The sequence below is a fragment of the Lepeophtheirus salmonis genome, chromosome 14 (genome assembly GCF_016086655.4).
Source record: "Lepeophtheirus salmonis chromosome 14, UVic_Lsal_1.4, whole genome shotgun sequence".
Classification (NCBI taxonomy): Eukaryota; Metazoa; Arthropoda; class Copepoda; order Siphonostomatoida; family Caligidae; genus Lepeophtheirus; species Lepeophtheirus salmonis.
In genome coordinates, this window is record NC_052144.2 from 36,445,091 (window position 1) to 36,469,554 (window position 24,464).

At 33.5% G+C, this 24,464-nt stretch overlaps 1 protein-coding gene across 2 annotated transcripts in view; it reads right to left on the minus strand.

Moving 5' to 3' along the window:
• The window catches only part of LOC121129232 (gonadotropin-releasing hormone receptor), a 92,112-nt gene that overhangs the window by 19,432 nt on the left and 48,216 nt on the right, over positions 1-24,464 (minus strand). For both annotated transcript variants that reach the window (XM_040724942.2, XM_071893441.1), the window contains 3 exons: positions 23,865-24,009; positions 21,632-21,793; positions 3,691-3,874 (listed from right to left, as the gene is read on the minus strand). In XM_040724942.2, the coding sequence (XP_040580876.1) occupies positions 3,691-3,874; positions 21,632-21,793; positions 23,865-24,009 (491 nt within the window). The remainder of the gene's footprint in view (positions 1-3,690; positions 3,875-21,631; positions 21,794-23,864; positions 24,010-24,464) is intronic.

Consider the following 24,464-nt stretch of genomic DNA (forward strand, 5'->3'; position numbering starts at 1 on the left):
AAGGTGGAAGTTAGGAGAGCCCCATCAAGATATAAAAAAATATTTTGTGTCGCTCTTGACTACAAAATTGAACAATTATTTTTTTCTGAATGCGTCATATAAATTATAGGAGGAAATATCGAAATTCTAAGAATTTTCATCGACATCGATATGATACAGCTATTGGAAATGTTATCCAATATATCGGTTTTCCGATTACATTCCAATATATTATCCCACGTTTAATGTATACATTGTGTTCCCCTGTGAATCATATGGTTACTTTATTATTAATTTGAAACTTCACTTAGTATTATCCTTTATACGAATTAATAATATATTTTTTACCTAAGTTAAATCCTATTAATTTTTTGCATTTGATGTGTTAAATTATACATTAATAATTACATTTTTCAAACGTCAATGTTCCTCTCTGGACTTGGACGCGATAAGGATATCGTCTAAATAAACAAAAACTCCCGGCACATTTCTGAATAAGAAATCCATGAACCTTTTTGCTGCATTTTTGAGCCCAAAGGGCATGCAACTATACTCAAATAGGCCAACTTGAGCAATGATTGCTGTCTTGTTACTGTCTTGATCCCTTTTAGGGATCTGATGGTATGCCTTGCATAAATCCAGCTTACTGAACACTCTGTATTCTCCAAGGCCTGGAAAAAAGTCCCTCATAATGGGAAATGGATAGCGATCCAGCTCAGACGTACGATTCAGGCGACACAAGTCCTCACAGAGGTGGAATCCTCCACTTGGCTTCTGTACGATATGAACTGCCGATGAGAAGGAGGATGAGGACATTCACAGAACTCCAATCTCCAGGAGCTCGCCCACTTCTTTCTTCAGAAAAAGTAATTTAGGTCCACAGGGTCTCCGAGCTCTAGCAAAACAGGTTGTTCCTGAAGTAACTATCGAGTGTTTCACCGAGTGCCGGAGAGGTGTGTGAGAATCCCAGGAAGTGAAAAGCAAAGGGAATTGTTCCTTGAACTCATCCTCAAGTGTGATTTTGTTGAGGTCTTTTGAAGAGGGAGCCACTCGTGACTTCAATGCTAAAATCGTGACGTCGTAAAAAATCAACTCCCAAAATTGGAGAAGCCTTGTCTAGTACATAAAAAATCCAAGAGTAGTTTTTCCCGTCAAGGACAATATCCAGGGATGATATCCTCAAAGAAACAACTCTTTGGCCTCCGAAGGCGACCAAGGACGGTAGCTTAGTCTTTCTAAAACCTTTAAGTGCCGATTTTTTTGGGTAAAACAGAGACCGGAGCTCCTGAATCGATAAGGAACTTAATTTTGTTTTTAGTGTCGGTCTCGTAAATTAGATCCTAGTCTGGGTTTAATACTTAGTTTTTTGAGATGAGAAAAAAGAAGGGACATGGGGGATAGGAGCACGTCTTTGCCTCAGGACTATAAGTCCTGTGTTTATAGCAAATGGAAGTTTGCTTCTTCTTTTCTTTCCAATTCACATCTCCTTTTTCATACTCACCATAGACGCTTCAAATATTTCATCCAGGCTCGAGTGAGGAGAGTTAAAAGATGTTGTCCCAGCCGCAGCAAATTCCTATAAACAATCACAAACCTTCACAAATTCTTTGGACTTCATGTTTTTCTGGGCCCGTGCCATGGGTCTGTGTGAGTCTGGGACAGATCGTATCGTCAACTCCCTGCATAATGAATCCCTCAAGTCAGGTACGAATGCCGGGTCGAGGAGTCGGCGAACCTTCACCAATACCTTACTTGGGGAAAGAGATTCGTGCTTTAGAAGATCCAGGACACTCCTAATCCGTTCTTGGGGAGAAGTGCCGTACTTCTTAAGAAAGTAATCCTTGATCTTCTCGTAAGAACCCCCCAAATCTTCTAGTGAAAAGCTTCTGAGAATATGGCAGGGTAGCGTCGCTATCATTATATTTGCCTTCTCATCGTCCTCTATACAATCCCGTATGTCCTGAAGATTGAATCCACTATTGCAAACCAGATTTCAACGTCATCTTCATCGAACTGAGAAAGACGTACCTCTGTGATTTGAGATCGTACTGACGGCGGTACATCTTAGTCGGGCTGCATAGGAGGATTTGAAATATTTGCCTCCTCCACAGTAAAGAGCTCTGAAGGAAGTTCCTTTGGCCTAGTGATTGCCATTGTGTTCAAATGTTGGGGTCACCAATGAAGAAGTCTACACAGGTTGGCTATCTTACTTCAACTAACTTTATCAGATCCCTTCTATAAGACATATTAGTGGTACAAACAAGAAGAGCTCTAAGAGGTCCTTCACATATATTTCCTTCGGGAACTACTGTTCTCTACACATGCCATTTCAACATTAAAGCAGGCTGGATTAAAAAAGAAGAAATTAAGAATTTATCTATAATAAATATATCATATAATAATATATTATTTTATAACTTATTTTCTTCCTCAATTCATGATGATGAGTATCAGTCACATGTCTCGCTGATGTCTCTTCTGAATTGTAAGGAACTGGTTCTACAGACATGTAGGCGTTTCTCCAGAAATTACTTTATCCTCTTTGACTTATTCTTTGTTGTAGTGTCGATCTACAAATACCAACACGAAGAGTTCTTAAAAATTTACGATCTTTATTTTTGTTTTATATGAAAGCAAAATGTTCAGAATTAATATTTTAATATATTAATAATGATTTAGGAAACCCTACTCTAAATCTTTTGAAAAAATGATTATTGTAACTGAAATGTTTGTTCAGGATCAAAAAATTATTGGGCAAGTAACGAATACACATCGTAATTCTTCGAGCGTTTTTTTTTCAGAAACTTGAAAATACTGAAACAGCAAAATTCAGCTCGCAGCACATCACTAGTCATTTAAAATTATATGTTTCAGAAGTCGCGCTATTTTTAGTCAAAGCCAATCGACTTATATCCTTAATACGGTAGGGTAAGTGAAATTTATTGAATTTAGGTAACACTTAATTTCTTAATATACAGGACGCATAAGCTATCTATGCTGACACTTTGACAAACGCTGGAAGAGCTTATTTAAACTTGCCCTAATTAGAAAAAAATTAAATCCACTGAAAAATTTGTTAATCCAAATTTTAGGAAAAGACACAGAGATCTTCTTAGAATCCGTGCCGAGAGCAACAACATAACAATTGCTCAAACTCTGGAACTCAGTGATACATTCGTTCACAAGGTTATTAGGGAATTTGAGGCCTCTAGAGGATTTGGCTCCTTACAACAATTCGAAAAACAGTGTCAAATGGCTTTAAGACAATTTTGACGACTTTATCTAGCCAGAATTTTTGCCTCCAACTCGCCAGATATGAATCTAATTGATTTTTTTTGTGGGTGGTGTGCGATTGCAGGATCGTACCTCTGTAGCACCACAGACGAGCTTATCAGTCGGATCAAGAAGGAATTTCGGGATTTACCAAAAGGACTAAATGGTAAATGCTTTCAGTCTAGAGATTGTAATTGAGGCTGGAAGGGATTTTATTTTATAGAAACAATCAGAATTCATCAAACTTTCAAAACAGATTCTAAAATCATTTTCGATGAGCATCTAGTAGTACTTAATCAGGAGATGATGATTTTGATTATTGAAAATATTTTATTATTGAAGAAAATAAGATTAAATACATATAAAACCTTCAGATCTAATGTTTATTTATACAGCTAGTTATAATTTTTTTAAATTAATGAAATAGAGCAAAATTACCTTTTAACTTAATGAATGCAACAAAGTATGTAATGAAAAGTATGATGAGGGGTACGATAAATATAAAAAGAAGGCTCAGAATCGAATACATTTGCTCTTGCCATTTTGCTGTGTAGAATCCATATGTCACACACTGATAAAATTCTTCAATAAATGGACCCTTGGAGACACGAAATATTGCAATCTGAAAATAAAATAACCATTAATGTCGTTTATCTATCATGTACATTTAGGCTTTTGATTTTATGATAGTTAATTTTTTTTTTTTCCTAATTAAAATACTACATAGACCAATGTTCAAATTATTTAATAATCAACTTGATCCTTTCATGTAAAAGTTGCTGTAAGAGTCAGTCTTGAACAAAAAAATACATAATGTTCAATAGATTTTTTTGTTTTGGCATTCAAAATTTATTTTAAGAAGGCAAAAATAACTCTAAGTTGATGCAACATAATAATTGATTAGTTTATATATACATTTGTCTTCTTTTTAATATAATATTTACCGAGTGAACACTTACTAATTCAATAACTAGTGAATGTTAAAATTATCATTTTCTTAATAAACAACGAGAAACATGACGTATATTATCAACGATCATAAACAATTTATATGGAGTGCATTATTGAAAACTAGACATTTTGATTCTGAAATTTTAAAAAGTATAATTTTGGAAACTAGGGCATTAATACTAGCTTAACTTTGTAAAAATGTTGGTACATGTCTTGCCATGTCTAACCTTCAATGTAGCCTCCATCAACTTAAATAATGTGTTTTTTTAATGTTCCTGTTATTGGTCATATGGAGTTGCACTGATTGAATATAAGTAAATATTATAGTAGTACGTGTTCATCTACATTAATTATATGTCCTTCTTTAGGAACGAGTGGGGCTCAAACCTACACAGTGAGTTCAAGAGAATAATTTTTGTTGATGCCCTAGATAAGCCGCTATAAGCTCTCTGACAGGTGGCAATAATGTAATTGTGTCTCATTGATTTCAAAACCTCATCAACTGAAGCCTTGAGAGCTTCGAGATACGAGACTTAAATCTCTTGCAGAGTTTGACTATGGTGTCGGACTCGAGCACTCCTTCTTGATTAAAGCTTCTAGAGACTGGACACTCATGTGAACTGTGGCACACACCCTCTCGTACAGATACGCTTAAATAAAGTAGTCGGATGGATTCGCTTCTAGAGAGTATAAGTCTCCCAATATGCTAAATGGATTAAAATGATTTTTTTTCCTCTTCATTTATCCAAGAAAAGTTGCATCATACAGATATATATAAACATTTTTAGTATAAAGTTACTTTCCTTGAAAAAAGGAACACAAAAAAATGTACTCAAATAAACGTGTTTAAAACGATGACAAAAAAATAAGCAATAAATTTATAAAATAGAAAAAGGAACCATAAAATTAAGAAAAAATAGCTAGAATAACGAGAAAAAAAAAGTACTATTTCGATATGAAAAATTTTGAGCCTTAAAAATTACAAATAATCTTATTCAAACCCATCAAGTATGATGCTGAGAATGAAGGGTAAAATTTTATCAGATCTCCTACAAAAGTTGATATCACATTATCTGGAACTTTAATCATAAAAACAGTATGGATAACAAATGCAGCAATGAGAATCTCTCTTAATCCCCCAAATTTTATAGGTTTCAATTGAGTCAATTCTCTGCAATAAGAGCTTTGCAATTTAAAATGGCATATTATATTGCTTTGGTATTTTCTGGAGTATTAACTTTTCTACTCGATAATCCAAACTGATTTGTTTTTAGAGTATGAATTCTCTGAGGCACTGCGATCCACAAAAACCAAGTTGTCATTGGGTTGCACCTAAATTTAATTTATTTTTCAACTTTATCAATTCCTTAAAACTTATTTTAACCCCAAAGTGAAAATTAAATCACTGGGCCTGAATAAGTAATTTTGTAGGTATTTTTTAGAGTTCAAGGCAAAATAAAATGTTCCATCATAAAATAAACTTGGCCAGTCTAGAGTATAGCACATGTTAAACTAACTTTAAAGTAACTTTAGATACTTAAAAGAGGTTTTGACACTCGGAGAAAAATAAAATATCCTATGTTAAGCGCATTAGTAAGCAATCAAATGATTATATTTATAATTCATTTCGAAAATAAATAATAAATGTTTGCTATAAATTAATTGAATAAAAACTATATGATGAGCCAAGTCTACAATAATTTAAGGGTGCTCTCCAGATGTTACAAACATTGCAAATGAAGCAGTGTTTTACATAAATACCGTAAACCAATCATCAGATTTTAACAAAAATTGAATTTGAAGTGAAAATGTAAAATAAATCGTTGAGCAACTTTTTTCAGTTGGTAGCCCGGGTGGCCTTAATTTTGTCTGTAAGGATATATATTTTATAGGGAGGGGGGTATGACTTCATCCTCAAGTCAGTATTAAGGGCCCTGGAGACTGTTGCACAGCTTACTTGGTGCATTTTGGCAAGAGCTTTAATTGGAGCCCCGGAGATAACTTTAAGGAACGTTTCAGGCCTACGAGGAATATGGGAGTGTATTTTTTATCACACCAGGACTTGTGGACTTTTCTCTTATATACCCCCTCCTCCTTCGAGGGGTTGTAAAAGTCGTAGACTTTGCTCTTTGGATATCTGAGCATCGTCTTGATGTACATTGGGTTTTGTACCGCATAAGATAATTTGATGATAGTGTTCCTCCGGGTCTCCTTCATCATAAATACTTGTTTTGAATTAAAAGTTGCACAACTAAGTTAAAGCTAACGCTCAACCTCTAACTTTAAAATTGAAATAATCGAGTTAAATACTTTTGTTATTGTTCAAGATATTGTTTATAGATTGTCCGGATTTACATGAACGATCCTGTAAAAGTTGTTTAATTTTTCCTAGGTGGGAGGGAGCAGTTTCCTGTGGTATTTGATTTGATACCTAGAATTAAAACTTTTGACTACTATCCAAACTTGCAAATTAAAAAGGTTGCTGGATAAATATTGGTTAGGTTCTTTTATTTAACTTTTATGATATTGAAATTTATTATATCAAAATCAAGTAAATACCCAATGAAAATTATTTTTTTCAATTATTTAACAGGTATCTTGTCCGGCATACTTTATTTTGAAAAGCTTAGGATTAATAAAATGTTTTTATACTCCTAACCATAATAAAAAAAGTAATAAGTGGATTTTAAAAATAATTTCAAACATTTGACGGGTTTTAGCACTAAAAAAAGTCCTACAGAACACGGATTTTTCTTGAACCCAAAAACAACGATAAGCGGGTACCCCCTGTATTTAAATAAGTTGGAGCCGTTGTGATTAGGAATCACTCAGAATAAATGATTTCTTTCAACCTGAAATATATTGAAGTATCAAAAGAAACGCTATGATAGTTTATAAAAATATTACTATTTCATACTTTGAAATAGCTTAACGTTATATGGGGGAAACACTAGTTCTATTTAATGAATGAAAGAACAACAATGTCCTTCATCTCTCTATTGAATCTTAAATTTGCAAAATACGAGGATCTTTGAAAAGTCCGTGCAGAGTCCGAGAGCTGGAGCGTATTGAAGTTATCTTTGGTTAGTAGCATCTCTTGTAAGAACACACACATACTTTCAGCCAGATCGTTCTATTTGTTTTGGTTTTTTTTTGTTTGGCATTCCTTTGAAATGAGGAACTGGAGTGAGTTTCAAAAACTTGAAGAAAAATAATTTCGTGTTTTGATTAAACATTATTTTATGAAAGGCAAAACACAAAAGAAGCTTGATAAACATCATAGTGACTCTATACCTTTGATTTTATAACAGTTTATAAGTTGTTTCAAAATTTTCGGAGTGGCCATATAGGCATAAGTGACCCTGAACGTTCTGGACGCCCTGTTGAAGTTACTACTCCAGAAATCATTGAGAAAGTCCATGTTATGATGAGGGATGACAGAAAAGTGAAGGAGTGTGAGGTTGCTAATGCTGTGTGGATCTCGAGATGGAACTCTATTTCCATGAATTGTAGGACCAAAACTGCAGAAGTGTGAACAGTGTATTGTCGAGGCAGAAAATGTCTTTTTGTGGGCCAATTATGGGCGTTTTCCTTGCATCTCGGGTTTCAAACAGACCAATAACGATGAATAATATGCATTTGTAATAGTTTTACCCTTTTTTCAGAAAGTGGATGAGGATTATTCCTTGCAAATCCAAAAAGACAGTCGCCATAAACTTTCTGCCAAATTCCTCGATTCAAATGAATGCCAAACAGAAAGAAATGGACCGATCTGGCGGAAAGTTGGTTTGTTTTCTTCCAAGAGATGGTACTAACTAAACAGAACCTCGATACACGCCAGTAATGTCATTTCACGGACTTTGCAAGGACTTTTCAAACGACGCTTTTGTTAAGAATTTGTAACAAAACGGTTTTTTTTAAATTATGTATATGCCGATTAACTAAATATTATCACAGGACAATACATCTGAATTTTCTATCAATCGCAAATAATTATGAAAAATTCGGATATTTAGGTAATAAATGAATGAAATTTTATAATAATGTAGTAGGTATGTTCAATCCCAAGCTTGAAAGACGAAAAACAATAATAATACATAATCGTTATTATTTGAATACAGAAAGAGGAATCGTTCATACTCAAAAATAATGTAAAAGATTACACGTTCGAATTCACTAATGGAGGGATGTCCTACCCGAGGCCCGCTTAATGTTTAAGTGAAGCCAACTACACATTGTCACACTTCAAGTAGTATTTTTTTAAATAATTGTCACAATATCATCTAAACACGTATACAGGCATAATACATTATATTACTACACGATTTTTTGAATAATTATCTATCTTGGAAAAAATGCTTAACAAGAAAACAGAAAGAACTTTTTTGAGGATTTCTTTTACAAAAATTTTTAATTTTTTCAAAAAACAAAGCCCCCAACCCTTCAAAAAAATATATTACTGCTACGCCCCTTAACAGGGTTACCAAATTGGCCTTTTAGTTTAGCCTTGAAAATTATAATTGTTTTTTTTTAATATTTGACCTAAATTAGAAATAAATATGTAATTAACTGGTTTGGTTTTATAAAGCCATTTTTTTGAAATTTAATTTAATAGTTTATGCGGTTTATTTAAATATTTCAAGTAGTATTGTGGCCTATTATATTAAAAGGTTGGTTGGACATCCCCACACTAATGCTTCCAGAACTTACTTATTAATTCATCTAAAAATGATGAATATGAAGAATTAAAGACGATGATTTTTATGAGGCACAAATGATGATCTTCCTTTTTATGGCAATTCTTATTTGAAACTCTAAGTTACTACTATTCCCCTTCCTTTTGTTCATTTGTTCGGGGTTTCACACCAGATTGTCCATAGAGCTATCAAAAAAGAGGGTGGAAAGAGCCTTGTGAAGATGAAGATCCCCTTTTAACACCAGCAATGAAAGAACACCATCTACTCCATTGAAATACTTTTGAATTCATTTTTGACACTTCCCTTCCCCCTCCCTAAAGCCTTGAACTACTCTATTTGGGTGTATGTCGAGGGGCTACTCACGGAGTAGCTTCATGAGTCGAGTTAACTCATGACACAACACTAATTAAAAAGGACGGTCAATATAAATGACGTCACTAAAGAACAATAGTTTGTAGCATGCGTATTGCAAAGCTCTAACAGAAGAATTGCAACAACAGGCAAGCCGCCTGATGTCTGCTAATTTGTTGATACGGAGGTACGGATACAAAACCTCACGAACTCTTGGTACGGAGCTACGGATACAGAATTAAAAAAAAAAAAATTGGTACACTGCCCAACTATGATCAATACACACTATAAACAGTATAAATGTATGACGTCATTATTAACTTAAAGCGGGGACATTTCACGGACATGTACAGCCGGGGAGACACCTCCAAAAACGGGGACCTCTAGTGCCCCTACTATTAAATACCATTATTCAAAATAAATTTCCGAAACAAGCCTTTATTTTGAAGATTGTTCAAAGGCCCTTTAAAAACTATTATAAACTCAGTTTAACAAGTTCTTTACTTTATTCCCTAGATCTCGTTTATTTGAGTTTCACCCTTTTTATAAGTGGATTGATAAAACTTTATATATCTGTTATATTTCATTTTTATTTCTATTAAATACAAATTTATACAATATAAGTAGCGTTCTCCAAGATAAGAAACAAAACCACTACTAAAAAGTTAAGTGTACTTCTAAAAAATTTATATCAATAAAGTGGAAAAACAATATTTTGTATTTTAAAAAAAATGAGTGATTGTTTAAAGTAGTAAATGTTACAGGACATGTCCGTTCATTTGAGCAAAATTAATTTCAGCGAGTGTCATCTTAGCAAGATTCATTTAAGTAATTATTTATTTAAGCGATCTTTTATTCAGCGTCATTTCAGAAACATTCTCATATAATAAACAAAATGAGATGAAAGACGTTATTATCAAATGTCCACACTACCCTTAAGAGGTGCCAGCGATCGCTCAATTGCTTAAAAATTGATCACTTTGATATTTTGTTGGCGAAAAACTGTTCATTTTCCCATTTTTTGTGTGAAAATGGCTCATTTTTTTAAACTGGTATGATATAAATATAGAAAGCTTTGGGTTCTAGTTGGATTACACAACAGCTTTTGATAATATTCATCAAACGAAAATCTACCTGCCAAAATCCTCCTTCATTACCACTCTCTTTGGAGGTAAAATTTGTATATGATGAAACCAAGCGTATGATTACATGATCGGATATGTATGGGAGCCAGATTCCGACAACAGCCAATTCGAGAAAGGAGAGATTTGGTGCAAAATTGACAGTTGAATTTTCCCCGTTGAATCTAAAAACAAATGAGAAATACTTTTGCAGCAAATTGATCTCTACTATCTTTTGTATTTATGCAAAAGGTTGGACTTTATATCAGTGGTGGCAATGATGAGACGTCTACTTCTATCGAAACTCTTGAAATTCTTGCCAACTTCAAATTTCCTTCAACTACGAATGTAGACGTCTTTTAGTATGTTTAAAACTACCAATACTGATCGAAGACAAAAATTAACTGAAGAAATTTGTCAATATAATATAGCAAAATGTATAAATAAATTCTGATAAATTTTAAAAAAACACAAATTATTTTTATAAAACTGTATTTTTCTTTAAATACAAATTGTTCATTTTTGATATTTTGGGTGCTCATTTTGTCGAAAAAAAATCGCTCTAAAATCTGAAGTCTAGTCATGACGCACCAGATCGGCGTTTCAACAAAAATGAAGAAATCTAACAAGAACAACTGAGGTTCTTATCGGACTTCGTTTAAACTCCACTAGCTTCTTTATAGTGATGAATTTACAAAACTTATTGAGTGGGAAGGCATTCAAACTCTTTGATCGATAGGAACCTTTAGAGTAGGATATTTAAAAAAAAAAAACGTATTCTCCGATCATTTTCATTGTAAAATTTTATGATAGTAAAGCATTGATTCATGAGCCTTTTTGACTTTGATCAAAACTATATGTATTTTGTACTTTTTAGGAAATATTTTCAAGGGTGTTGGGACGGATTGTTTTGATTACTCTTTTATCAATCTGTTAGCTTCATTGACTGAAAAAATATTCAGCATTCTTACAGGACAAAATAATCTTTGTGATAATTCCTATAAGCCATTGGTCGGGAACAGGGGTAAATTACCTAAAGTGGGGTAATTTAGACAATTTTCGGATAATAGGAGTTTCCATGCCATAAAGACGTACTTTTTCTTCCTAGTGTTAAGTGAAATAAACAAATAAACATCATGTCACTAGTTTGGGGTAAATTAATTAGTTCAAGTTCTTTTGGGGTAACACTTAAAAAAGTTATTTGAACTCTTTTATAGGTAGTAGTATATGCCTACTCTTGGTTTACTTTATGAAAATCTCACTGAAATGAACGACGCTCAAGAGAAACTCGCCCAAGTACATACTTGCTCAAATGAATGTTTTTAAGATGCCACTCGTTGAAATTAATGTTGCTCAAATGAATTTACGCCATTACAGGTATGTAACATATGGGCAGAAAAGTCCAAGACTTATTAAGAAAAAACACCTTTTTTTTAATTCTAATTATTTATTATTTGCTGTAAAACTTTTTTAAGCCATTACTTAGCTTGAACGGTATTTTTTTCATCAAGAAGCAGCGTAAAATTACAACACGAAATGATTTTGATCCATTGTTTTGGAAATGACCAATGTTCTGATAATAAAGGTGTGCCCCTCACTACTTTTATAATTTGATAGAAATAAGCATTCCATTTGAATGTCGTCACATATGTGTGGAAAACACTAGCCCGTTGTTGTATTTTCCTCTAAGATTACAAGGAATCTAACTCAAAATGTAAGATTTTCCACTTGCAAACTGGGCCTGGGGGAATACAACTTTATTTTCATACTTGTAAGTATGGAAAATAAAAAAATAGGTGAACATCTATCTACGTTTCTGAATGTAATACGGTAGAAAACTATTACTATTAGTTGCCTTGTAGTTGTTAGTTTGAATAACTGCATCTAATCATTTGTGAAATTTTTTTAATTTTCTTTAGATAGGGTATATACAGGGTTCGGAAGTAAAACGTGGACTGTTCATAAATGCTAAATATGTAATTAAAATAGAGAGGTTTCGAAATTTTTCCAGCATATTTCGAATCTCCTGTCCTTTTTGCATAAGTAAACAATAATAAACATTTCTCAAATCTTTCATCATAAGTGAGCAAGAAGCAAAGAGGCAGAGGATCTCAGATCTTCTGGATGCCAAAATTGAGGTGGAAGGGATTATGGATATTGTGAAGTGCTCCAAGAGCCTCATTTTCAAGGTGGCATAGATGAAAAAGGATGGAAAATACCTCTCAAGGAAGTGGGGGAGACAACTTGAAAAGGAATTCTGAGTTTCTACGGGACCTGAAGAAGAAGATCAAGGAGAACCCCACAAAAAACATGAATCGCCTCTTTAACGAGTTTGACGTGGACGAGGATTTGGGGGTTTCCTCTCACACAAAGATCCCACGCCCCCTGTTGATGGACTCTCTGAAGGAAAGGAGACTGCAGAAGTACAAGAAAGTTCTTGCATGGATCAAGGCAAATCGATCCACAGTGGAAATTTTCTCTGATGACAAGATTTTCACCGTGGACCAGGTCTACAATCGTTGGAACAACTGTTGGCTTGTTAGATCACCAGAGGAGGGCATGGGGGTGTTTTGTACAAAACATCCGGCCAAACAATGGTCCTGTGGGTCATGGTGTCCGACGGCAAGAAGATGTCTCCCTTCTTTTTTTAGACTGGGGAGAAAATCGGTCAGGAGGCTTACTACAAGGTGCTGATGTTCACCATACTGCCATGGCTCCAGACCACCTGACAAGAGGACAGTTATATGTGGACCCAAGATGGTGCACCCTCACACACATCGCAAAAATGCCAGAAGTTCTGCGCCAACAACATGGCTGATTTTTGGTCCAAGGACATGTGGCCATTATCTTCGCCGGAACACGTTGGACTTTGCTGTGTGGGGCACTTTGGAGAGGGAGACCAACTGGACATCTCACCTGAACGTGGCCTCCCTGAAGGCCGCCATTATTAAGGAGCGGAACAACATGTCCGAGAAGTTCATCAGCAACTCCTGCAGGATTTCCGCCGCTGTGTTTAGGATGTTATTGCTGCTAAGGGCGACCATATTGAGTGAACACATTCACATAGGTCGTCTCTTAAAGTTTTGGTTAAAAAAATTTCAAAATTATTGACCGAAAAATAAAATTATTGACAATTTTTCTAAAATTAGTCATTCAATCCACTTTTTTGTTTCCGACCCCTGTATACCATTATCTTTATATTAGGTATAGTTTTATAATAAAAAAGACAATCATTATATCGATGAAATCAATTATATATATAAAAAATAAGTGGATATTAATTTTTCTGAAGATGAAATTCTCATGTGAAAGAAAAATAAACTACAACTAGATCTTAATTTGTTGTTAATGATTGTGAGTTTATCTTACTAATTGAACTGAAGATGATGCATTGAAGAACTCTCTGTTGCCTTCTGATTTTTACTTACATCTCAAGAAAGATATATATATTATAGTGAAAAATTGAATAATACTCGGGAAATCAAATTTTCTAAATATTTCCCACTTTCATATTGCTTGCAATAGTTTGTCATACGATCTTATGTATTTCTTTTGAAGAGTGGTCATTTTTTTCTTCGCTGTGAGAAAAAAAAAATTGTTTCTCAGTGAATTAAGTGCTCTTACTACGAGGGTTTTTTATATCTGTATGTTCGTTATCATTGAGGAATTTTTCTGAACAATTCTAAACTTCGGTGGACTTCACGAAAGTGTTTTTTTTTTTCATTGAAATTGGTTCTCTAACAATCTATTTAAAAATTTCTTCATAAAAAGTAAAGTGAATATCATTGTTTATTCAGAGAGTGTATATTTTAAAGATGGTCGGGTTCCCGCCCGTTAGACCACCAGACGATGAAGCAACAAAGGATTCTTCTAACTCATATCCTCGTATACTATATTCGATGGCGGTGAAACAAGCAAAGTGTAGAAGTGTCAGTGAAGGGAAGTTTATTGACTGGGATAAGAGATTTAAATGGGAAACATTTGTTATTTTATTTGAAAACAGTAACGGTAACCCTTTCGTATCGAAGGTCTGAGGCATATCGACGTTTATGATGGTGTACGGTAACTTTGTATAAAACATATTCGTATAAAGTCTATGTAAAAAGTCCCTGTTTTCTTATAAAATTATACGAAATTGTTTTTAAAGGAAATGTCCTTACACGATCATTGTTCTTACGAATTGTCCTTATACGAATATGTTGTATACGAAGTTACCTATTACCGTTTATGATATTGAATTATTATATGGTTTTGAAGAGCATGAATTAGTAGGACCAAATCCATTCTTTGGTATCAACCAAGCAGAGTTTTTAGACCAAATTTCCAATTGATATAAGAGGAAGATTAGATTTCTCAAAAAGGTACACCCATGTTTTGAAACAAACAATGGAAAGAAATAGGTCTACTAAGACCCTTGGAGGTACACAGGGTGTTGAAGGTGTATCTATTGGTTGGGATATGGCAGGAAAAGGTAACGGAGATTACGAACGGAGGAGTGAAAGTTCAGAGGAGCTGAGGAAGGAAGAAGATAAAATTAAAAGTGCAACGATGGATTTATTAATAAGCAAGGGGAGGAAAAAACTGTATTTCCCGTCATGCCTTAATGGAAAGTTTATTTCGTGATAAACCTGAAATTATATGCCTTCAAGTTGTTAAGGCTCTTACCTCAGCATCTTGCTCATTGAAATACCCTATCTGTAAAAAGAAGTGGATCCGGCCAGGGGCAATCCTAATGAAATGTGTACCTCTGAAATGGTCACTTGTGAAGAAAATACTGCGAAAACTAATAATAAATATGACATCTATCTGGAATTTATAATTTGAAGTACAGAAGAAACGCTCGAGGTTGAAGGGATTCAGATTAGCCCAAGTACAAATATTAAATTGGGGAATGAGGGTAATCTAAACTCCTTTGGAAAAAGACCAGGTTAAGATATTACTGTGGAGACTTCAGTATGTAGCAACATTCCTTTTAATGCTATCGGTAAAGGAGAAGGTGTCGAAGATGTATCTATTGCCGGGGATATGTCAGGTGAAAAGGTAACGAAGACTGTGCATCGAGGTGTGGAAGTTCAGAGGAGCTCAGAAGTGAAAGATGAAAGGAAGGAAGAAGATAAAATTAAAAGTGCAACTATGGTCGAAGAAGTTGCCTGGTAGGTGTTCATCCTAGTGAAATAAATTGTGAAAATGATTTAAGTACCTCTGAAATGGTAAATTGTGAATACAATACTGAGAAAACGGATACTCAATAGGACGTCTATTCCGAATTGATAGATATACGCACAGAAAAACGCTCGACGTTGAAGGGGTTCAGATTAGCCCAAGTTCGACCCATGATTGGAGGGATGGGGGTAATCTAAACTCCACTGGAAAAAGATCAGGTGAAGATATTACTGTGGAGACTTCAGTATGTAGTAACATTACTTTTAATTCTATCAGTTAGAGGAAAGGTGACACAGGAGTTGCAATACAACTACGTAAACCTTAAAAACCTCCTGTAAACCCAGATCTTATTATGTTAGCATAGACAAACTCAGGGTTTGTCTCCAAAGAGCTTCTCCAAGTTCAGGGTTATCTCTGCAAAGAGATCAAGTGCCTACTAAAATTTAGAGGAATTAATTTTACCAATTTTAATCGTTTATAATGTTGATGTAGATTTAAAAGCAGACCAAAATTGGAGATTTTTTTTTTAACCGATCTCTAGGTGTCAGGAAATCAGTTTGGGAATTCATAAAATTATTTCATTAAACACAAGGGGAGGAAAAGCCGTATTTCCTGTCCTGCCTTAATGGAAAGTTTATTTCGTGATAAACCTGAAGTTATATGCCTTCAAGATGTTAAGGCTCTTACCTCAGCATCTTGCTCATTGAAATACCCTATTTTTATTCCTCATAATTATCATTAATTTTTCACAGGGGCTGGTATGGAGAGGGGAATACTTTCTCTAAATTCAAAATGAATCAAAAAATTCATGAGTTAAAGAATTATCAAGTTTTGGTAATTGGCATAACATTTTTATTTCCCAAAAAAGTAGCGGTTTGTATGTAATAAACGCATATACACCTAATGTGAAATGTTCCACCTACTTTCAATCTATTATAAATGTTTGTAAGAATGACTTTTATCCTCTATTGGTCATAAGAGATTTAAATGTTGAATTATATAATACGAATCGTCGGTACCCCAATCAAAAAAACTTTATCGAAACTCATAATAGAACTGAGTTTGAATGAAATAATTAGAACTTTTGACCCAGAAGGCATTATGTCCTGGAGAATTGGCTAGAAGACTTACCAAATCGATCTGGCCCTTGCCTCTTCATCGATCTTATCCAAAGCTACAAACACTTGGACTTTATCAGCAAACATGAAACACGTTTTATTATTAGGTAATTAAATCCTTCATTTAATAATTTAAAAAAACTTGTTCATCTTCTGAATCATACAGTTAAATCTCCTACTTTAGAGTTTGTTCGTAAAGAAAGAAAGAGAGAAATGTCTTTCCAAAAAGATATTGAGGAAATACTGGGGAAAGGGTCCTTATTTCTACATACTATTACTTCTGATATTATAAACTTATTTCGATTCTCAGAAATTGCTCAATTGGAATTTAAAGCAAATATCGACACTGAAAATTTTGCATGTAAAAGATTCAAAAAACTTCTTCCAATATATCGTTTTTCGACTTCTATCATCAAGAAAAGTTATCAACGAAGGTAATATTATTACAGACTCTCGAGAGATATTGAATTTTTTTAAGTTGCGCTTCTAAAAGACTGTTGGTCGTGAGAGAGTTAATTTTCCTCGCCCAAAATTAGGTAAACACTCGATTTTTACTCAAGAAGTTATAACTTATTTTATCAAAAATAACTTAAAAGATGGGAAAGCTTCGGGGCCTGATGGTGTTAATGGCAAAATTTTTACTCTGTCCAATGATGGTGTTGCTCCTTACCTTGTTGAGATAGGAAAGTCAATGGAAATATATGGGTATCTTCCAAAGTCGGTGACGAAGGGCAGGATAGCCTTGATTCCCAAGAAAGCTTCACCTACGGTTCTAAATAACTGGAGACCAATTACTGTTCTTAATGAAAGCTATAGAGTCCTTTCTGGTATTCCTATACCAGAATGGAGCCAATTTTAAATTATACGCTCGGTCTGGAACAGAAATGATTCCTGAAGGGGAGTAGGATTTCCGACATATCAAGAAGTATTGTAAATGGAATTGAGGGTATATAAAATAAGGGGAGATTTGGTGCAATAATTGCAAACGACTTCTATAAGGCCTTTGATAACATTTTACATGGACATATTTTGAGAGCAATAAATAAACTTCTTCTTAGAAGATTATTCAATCTAATTAGAGCTTTTCTATACAATGGTACGTCATTAGGTGATTTGGAAAGTGATCCAATAGTTTTTAAAAAAGTTGTCGCCAGGGTTGTCCTTCAGCTCTGCTACTTTTCGCTGTAGTGATTAAAAATCCTGGAGATACCATAAAAAAGAAGTTTGGGAGTTTTGGAGTGGATTTTGGAACGTCAAAACATATTATTGATATGTATGCTGACGATATCCCTTTGATATTAGAGGCAATGTAAGAAATCTAATTAACAAAGAGGATTGAAGCTTTAATCAACTACTTCAAGAAATATGAAAAAAGGTACAGATTGAAGATTAACAAATCAAAGACAGTTATTCTCCCTCTGGCTAAATGGGATCCCTTTGAAGGACTGAAAATAGCTGATTACTCTATCAAAAAGAATGTTGATATTTTAGGAATTAAGTGGGAAAGTAAAGGAGCCTCCTATACAAACTGGACGAATCTAAACTTTTTTATTAATTCTTCAATTCACAAATGTTAATCTCCAAAGAAGAATTGACCTCTACATATAATTACCAAATTGTTCCTGCCACTCTTTATAAGGCAACGTCTATTCCATAGGTAGCCGAGAAGGGCATTGACTTTTTCATCAAAGCTACGTGTATTCCTTAAAAAACGAAAAGTCAGTTAGGAGGAGGATTGTCTTTGCTCTCTAGAACTATTCAGAAAATTTATCGAAAGGTTCTAATTGACCTTTCAAGAAATTCGGAGTCTGAGTGGCGTTAATCTATTTCGTTCCATCCTCCCTATAATTGGTTAATGCTAGGAACTGATTTTATTACTGAAAAAATTTATGAATTCTCTCATTCTTGAGCAGCTGTCCAGAGAATCATTTGGTAAAGTAAACCTGCCTTTTTATCCTCTTCTACTATTGACATAGTGCGTCAGAATAGTAATACAAAGGTTTTATTTAAAAATCTCTTAGACCCCAAAAAGTTGGAATGGACAGCGTTATCTTAGAATATAATCACGGTTATTGATCTTGACCGTAATTCTTTCTTCATTATTGGAAAGTTTTTCTTCCCACTGAAAAGAGCTGCAATCATCCATCTCACTCACATTATGTGGCACTTAAAAATGAACTTTCCCTCCAACTCTGAAGAACAGGCGGATAAAATCTGCGATTGATATTTAAATTGTTTGAATCTACCTAAAACATGGAAAAAAAAGATCAAGAGTTCCATATCTGAAATCACGTATGGAAAGCGATTTACTCCTCAATTTCAGATATCCCGGGTTGTTTACTTTTAATACTCCCTGTAAGGACTGTGGCAAAATGCTCAACACTGTTATAGATATGATTTTGATCTGCCCGGATCTCCAGATTTGAGAGACTTTATCATATTCTCTTTGAAAAAATAGTGCTGATGACTTGTCGATATTTATTGCACTGAACATTGCAGGAATTAAAAAAAAAATTATAACGTCTTAAATTTTATTTGGCCTCTCCTCAAAAATCCAAAGTGATCCTATAAAAACAAAAGCCATGGAGTTTGCCTTATCAAGCTGTAAAAGCATGATTGAAGAGAAGTTGGCTGTAGTGGAGCCTTCCAGAATCGAAAAAATCAGAGCTATTCTGATTGCAGCCGCAGCCCGATATTCTGTCTTCTCCATTAGGATTCCAAAGGCAAATCAGTCTTCATGGAACTATGCTGGGGACATATTAAACATATTGTCAGATAAAAACTTAAAATTATTGCGCCGTTTTATGGACAATTATAAGAAGTTTAAAAGATATTTCTAATCTTCAGATACACTATTGTTTTATCCTTTTATTTAAATATTAACTATTTTGTGGCTTTGTTTTGTTTATTTAGTTATTCTCCAATTTTATAGTATGAACGTTTTACTGGAAATAGATTGATTACTAATGTCATACATAGCAATTTTTCAAAATGTTTTACTTTGGTTTAGGGAATTAATTTTAAACTAGAATGTTTATTTATATATATTTATTATATGTAACTTCTCTGAATTAATAAAGCGTTCAATTTAAAAAAAAATAGTTTGTAATAGAGTCCAATTAATAGTTCTATAACTGATAATTAATGGGAAGGATTTTGAAATGTCTACATGCCTGACAACAATCACAACAGCAAAATAGCATTTACATGCCCAAAATAAAACCGAATTAATTAATAAAATAAAATAGGAAATGTAAATTTTGAAGAATATAATTGACAGTCTATTATTTTTTCAATAAATACCAAAATAATCTTATTAGTATATTATTACATTCTAACTATTGCTTTCAGTAAAAAAATTATAATTATCTAGTATGTAAAACATTTAATAATTTATTTATTTGTGTTGAGATCCTACGTCCTTGCGAGAGTAATATTCAAATATGGTGATTGTAGAAGAATTCCCGACTCAATCAGTTTGGGAATTTCAATGGAATTCATATATTTCAATAGTCTAGAGAAGTTAAGAGGTTTTTTTATATATTTTGTTAAACACATAATCACTTAACAGTTCCGAATATCTATTTATATGTAGTAAGATAATAGAATATGCCTTGCACACCAAAATATCGAGGAATGAGAAGCATCTTATCTTTACCACTCTAAAATCATTTTCCATTTGTTTTCCCATGACAAGTGACTCAGTAGTAATAAATCAATCAGGTGTGATCTAGAAGTGTCCAGCTTATATAATTATCCGTATAGACCGTATATCACAAAGTCCAACTTATAAATGGAATTGATATAAATGTGATAGAGAGGAGTTATTTCTGCCTTATATACATCCATGAAACTGAAGGACTCTTATTAATGGAATAGTTTTCTTAGAGTAGGAGACGAAGCAGAGTTGACTTTCAATCATTTCAAAGAAGGAGCTGTGAGTGGAGGATAAGAACTATCTCTGCCCCTCACAGGGGATCTCAGTCGGCTATTCTGTCGTTTTAAGGAACTCCTTGGTTCTTATATGTAGAAGTATACGAAGATCTGAAGAAATTTATGTATAGGAACAATTATTAACGTCACAGTTAGCACAATAACTCATAAACTAAACAACAGATTGTCATAAAATTTTAACAGCTATCTTTTGGAGGAGGTACACACTGAAAATGAGTAAAATTTAAAAAAAGCTTACAACTCAGTTACAGATATCTGTTCGGGTTATAAAATTCATACTACCGTACAAAGACTGTGGTGGAACATTTAAATACTTTATTCAAGCCTTTTGGACTCCCCTGCATTGTCTGTTGTCCGGGATTATGTAATCCTTAATCATAGCTTCGTAAGAGATTTTGAACCAAATTTTGCATAGGTCCTTATTGGTATTTTACTCTTTCGGAAGAAGAAAAAAACCATCAACACTGCTTTTGGAAACTAATAAGCTTTCATAGCCTAGCCTATTACGGAGGATGAAGTGATTGGTGAGATGGATCTGAGGGTTATTTTAATATATGCTGCTGCTAGATACGTAGCTTTTACTTTTAATGTTCCTTAGCAGCGAGGTATTTACTAGAATTACGCTTCGGATCTTATAAAATATTACCCATGTTCTTCGATAAGACATGACGAGACTTTAGGAACCATCATCTATACGTACAAAAGACACAGTAAGAACATTGCAGGCTGAGAAATGGTGATTTTTTTTTGTATTTTGTCTCACTTTGAGGCTTTTTAACTATCATTTAATAGTTATTTTTATTATGTACTATGTTTTTTTTTTTTTGTGGTGTTTTATGAAAATGAGGTGAATTAAAAGGTCATCTATAAGTATGAGACTTATTATCCAATGTGCTATAGTTCAATTTATTTTCGGAAAAACTTAAAAATAGTAGAAAAAATAATTTAGTAGCATACTAGAATTGTTAAATGTACGTTATTATCTAAATTAAATCATATGTAGTAGAATTAAAATAATCCTTACCTGAGGAAGACTTAAAATGGCACTCAGAATATATGCAATAGCGCAACTAATTTTATTAAAAAGTCGACCACTTCGACTTCTTTTAAGGGGATGAGCTATTGCTTGCCATCGATCAAGTCCAATTACGACCACCATAAAAGTTGATAAGTAGAGTGCAAACATCTAAAAAACAATAAATTATGTATTTATTCGGGAGAAACTATTTGTAGTTGCAAACTCAGCAGCATTTTTTCAGTTCTAAAGCTCTTGTCATAATTATTTAATTCATGAAGACAGAATATCTAAGTATAATGAAATAAATAGTGTGTGTGCTCATGAAAGACAGAGAGTAACAATGAGGTTTTGATCGGAAATTATAAGAAAGAGTCCTTGTTGACCTTGGAAAATAAATGAGGATTGACATCGAGTAAATGCAGCCTACACAGGGTTTGACCTTAAAATGCGGGCTCTCGAGCCTTCTGGCGTTCACAACCTCTGTCTAGAGGTCGTGTGGGATCCTTTGTATATAAGGACAATCCCAAGTCGCCCTTGATGGTCCTACCAGCCACAGAGAAGTTGTTGGCTCGGCGACTTATAGATTTGTTGGGGGTCCTTCTTGATCTTCTTCTCCAAGCTAGGAGAAGAACTCAGGATCCCTCTTTAAACTGTGTCCTTCACTTCTTACTCTCCTGGAGATGTCTTCTCCATTATTCCTCTCATATTTGCCACCTTCAGAACCAGTCTCCTGAAGTAATGTATATAATCCTTGCTACCTCAACTTCAGGATCTAGGAGATCTGAGATGCGCTGCCTTTTGGCTTTTTGCTCACTCATGATGAGGAGATGACGAAATGTTTATTATACTTAGTATATGCACAAAAGATGGCCGAATAATAACAACAAAACCTTTCTATATCAATGAGAAATTTACTTTAATTAAGAGTACAGGTTTTTGTTGCCCAACTCTGTTAATCTAATAAAACTCCATGACAGCTAAGCTGTTCTCCTCCTAAACATTTTTATAATTTTCAGGACTATCATGTTAATTTCATTTTATACAATACTAATTAAAGTATTAATAAGGAAATTGTTTATTTAAAATTAAACACAGGGAGACACAATCAAATTGCCACATTAGGGTTTCCTTATTTTTAAACTCTGTGAAGTCATCACTCGTAATTGAATCTGCCATCTCAATTTGTACGTCCTCCAAGCTCGCAGCTATGAGATGAAGGAAATAAACACAAGCCCCACACCGACCGATAAGCAAGACTGGACGGGATGGGACTGAATGGGCTGGACCGCTGTCTTTCTTCATATATAAGGGATGACACAGCTCTACTTATAGATCTGAAACAAATCCATCGAGTTACTATTTGTCTTTTACACACTAGTGATTATTTTATACTTAGTGTCCTCTCTTAAAGAATAATGATGTGAACTTTTGGTAAATTAGAAATCTTTATATGTAGCTTTTACAAAACAAGGGCAATCATCAAATTTCATATTTTTTAATAATTTGAAATAATAAATATAAAGATTATGAGAACAAATTAACAGCTTGAATTTTACCACGACCAGCCAAGGTTTTCCCCTTCTGCCTGAAAGAGTTTTGTATGTAGACGTAGGCGATTAAGTGAGAATATTTAATAATTCCTAATGTAAAGAAGTAATATTATGGCTGGCTGTGTTTTAATGGGCGATAAGTAATTTTCCCTTAAACTATTTTGCCTCAGTACATTTTACCTTAAACCATTTCGCCCTTAGGACAATTTGCCTCATGAATATTTCTCCTTAATATATATAAAAAACGAGTAATAAAAAATAGAATTGAAAACATTTGTGACTTTTCCGTTAGCAATTATCATTAGACATGATGGATTGTTCATAATTAAAGAGACTCATGGATTCACGAACAAGTATATTATGACGCAAAATTATAATTCAATTATTATTCCAACAGAAAACAAATATTTAATGCATTTTGTTGTAATAAATATTAGATATTTTGATTTTAATCATTCAATAGGAAAATCAATTCCAACGTTAAATATACAATAACCAAGTATAAACCTCTTTTATATATATATTAAGGCGAAATATCCTTAAGGGAAAATGTTCTGCTGCAAAATTGTTGAAGGTAAATGACCAAGCACCGTTTTAAGGAAGTTACACTTAATAAGTTATAAAGAAAAGAAACCACTTTATTTAAAAAAATATATATTTTAAGACTGGGATAAATCATTTTTAAATACCTGCCAATATTTAACAAATTTGCACATCAAATTTCCGGCATTCCATGAAACAGTGTAAGTCCAAATAGCTTGAACACAAAGACAAAAAACGGAGACGAAGAGATCAGCAATGCTTAGATTTAATATGAGACTACATAGAGGCGTCCTGTAACATAAAATAAGTCAACATTTGTTATAGTGACATGACTTTTTATATACTTCAAAATAACTTTAAAATAAATATAATTTGGTTAAAAATAGAAATTCCCTTCGTTTTGTATTATATATTTTTTTTATAGTAATAAAATTGATATATTTAGAAAAGACAATGTAATTATATTAATGGTAAATATGTTATTTCATAATTTCTAGAGAGATTATAATTACAAACACCCATGAACAATTTGAAAAGGAAATGAGCTAAAAAAGTCTTGTGGTACCATTTTACAAATGTTATCAATCTTGAGAGACTTCAAAAAATTATATTGGAGAATTTAAGCCGATTTGGTAAGTTTGCACACTGATAAAGAATAGAACGGTCTGTAATTTTAATGATGGGTTTATTTTGACATTGAGGTACATTATTTGAACAAAAAAAATGTTTGGAGGAAAAAGATTGCT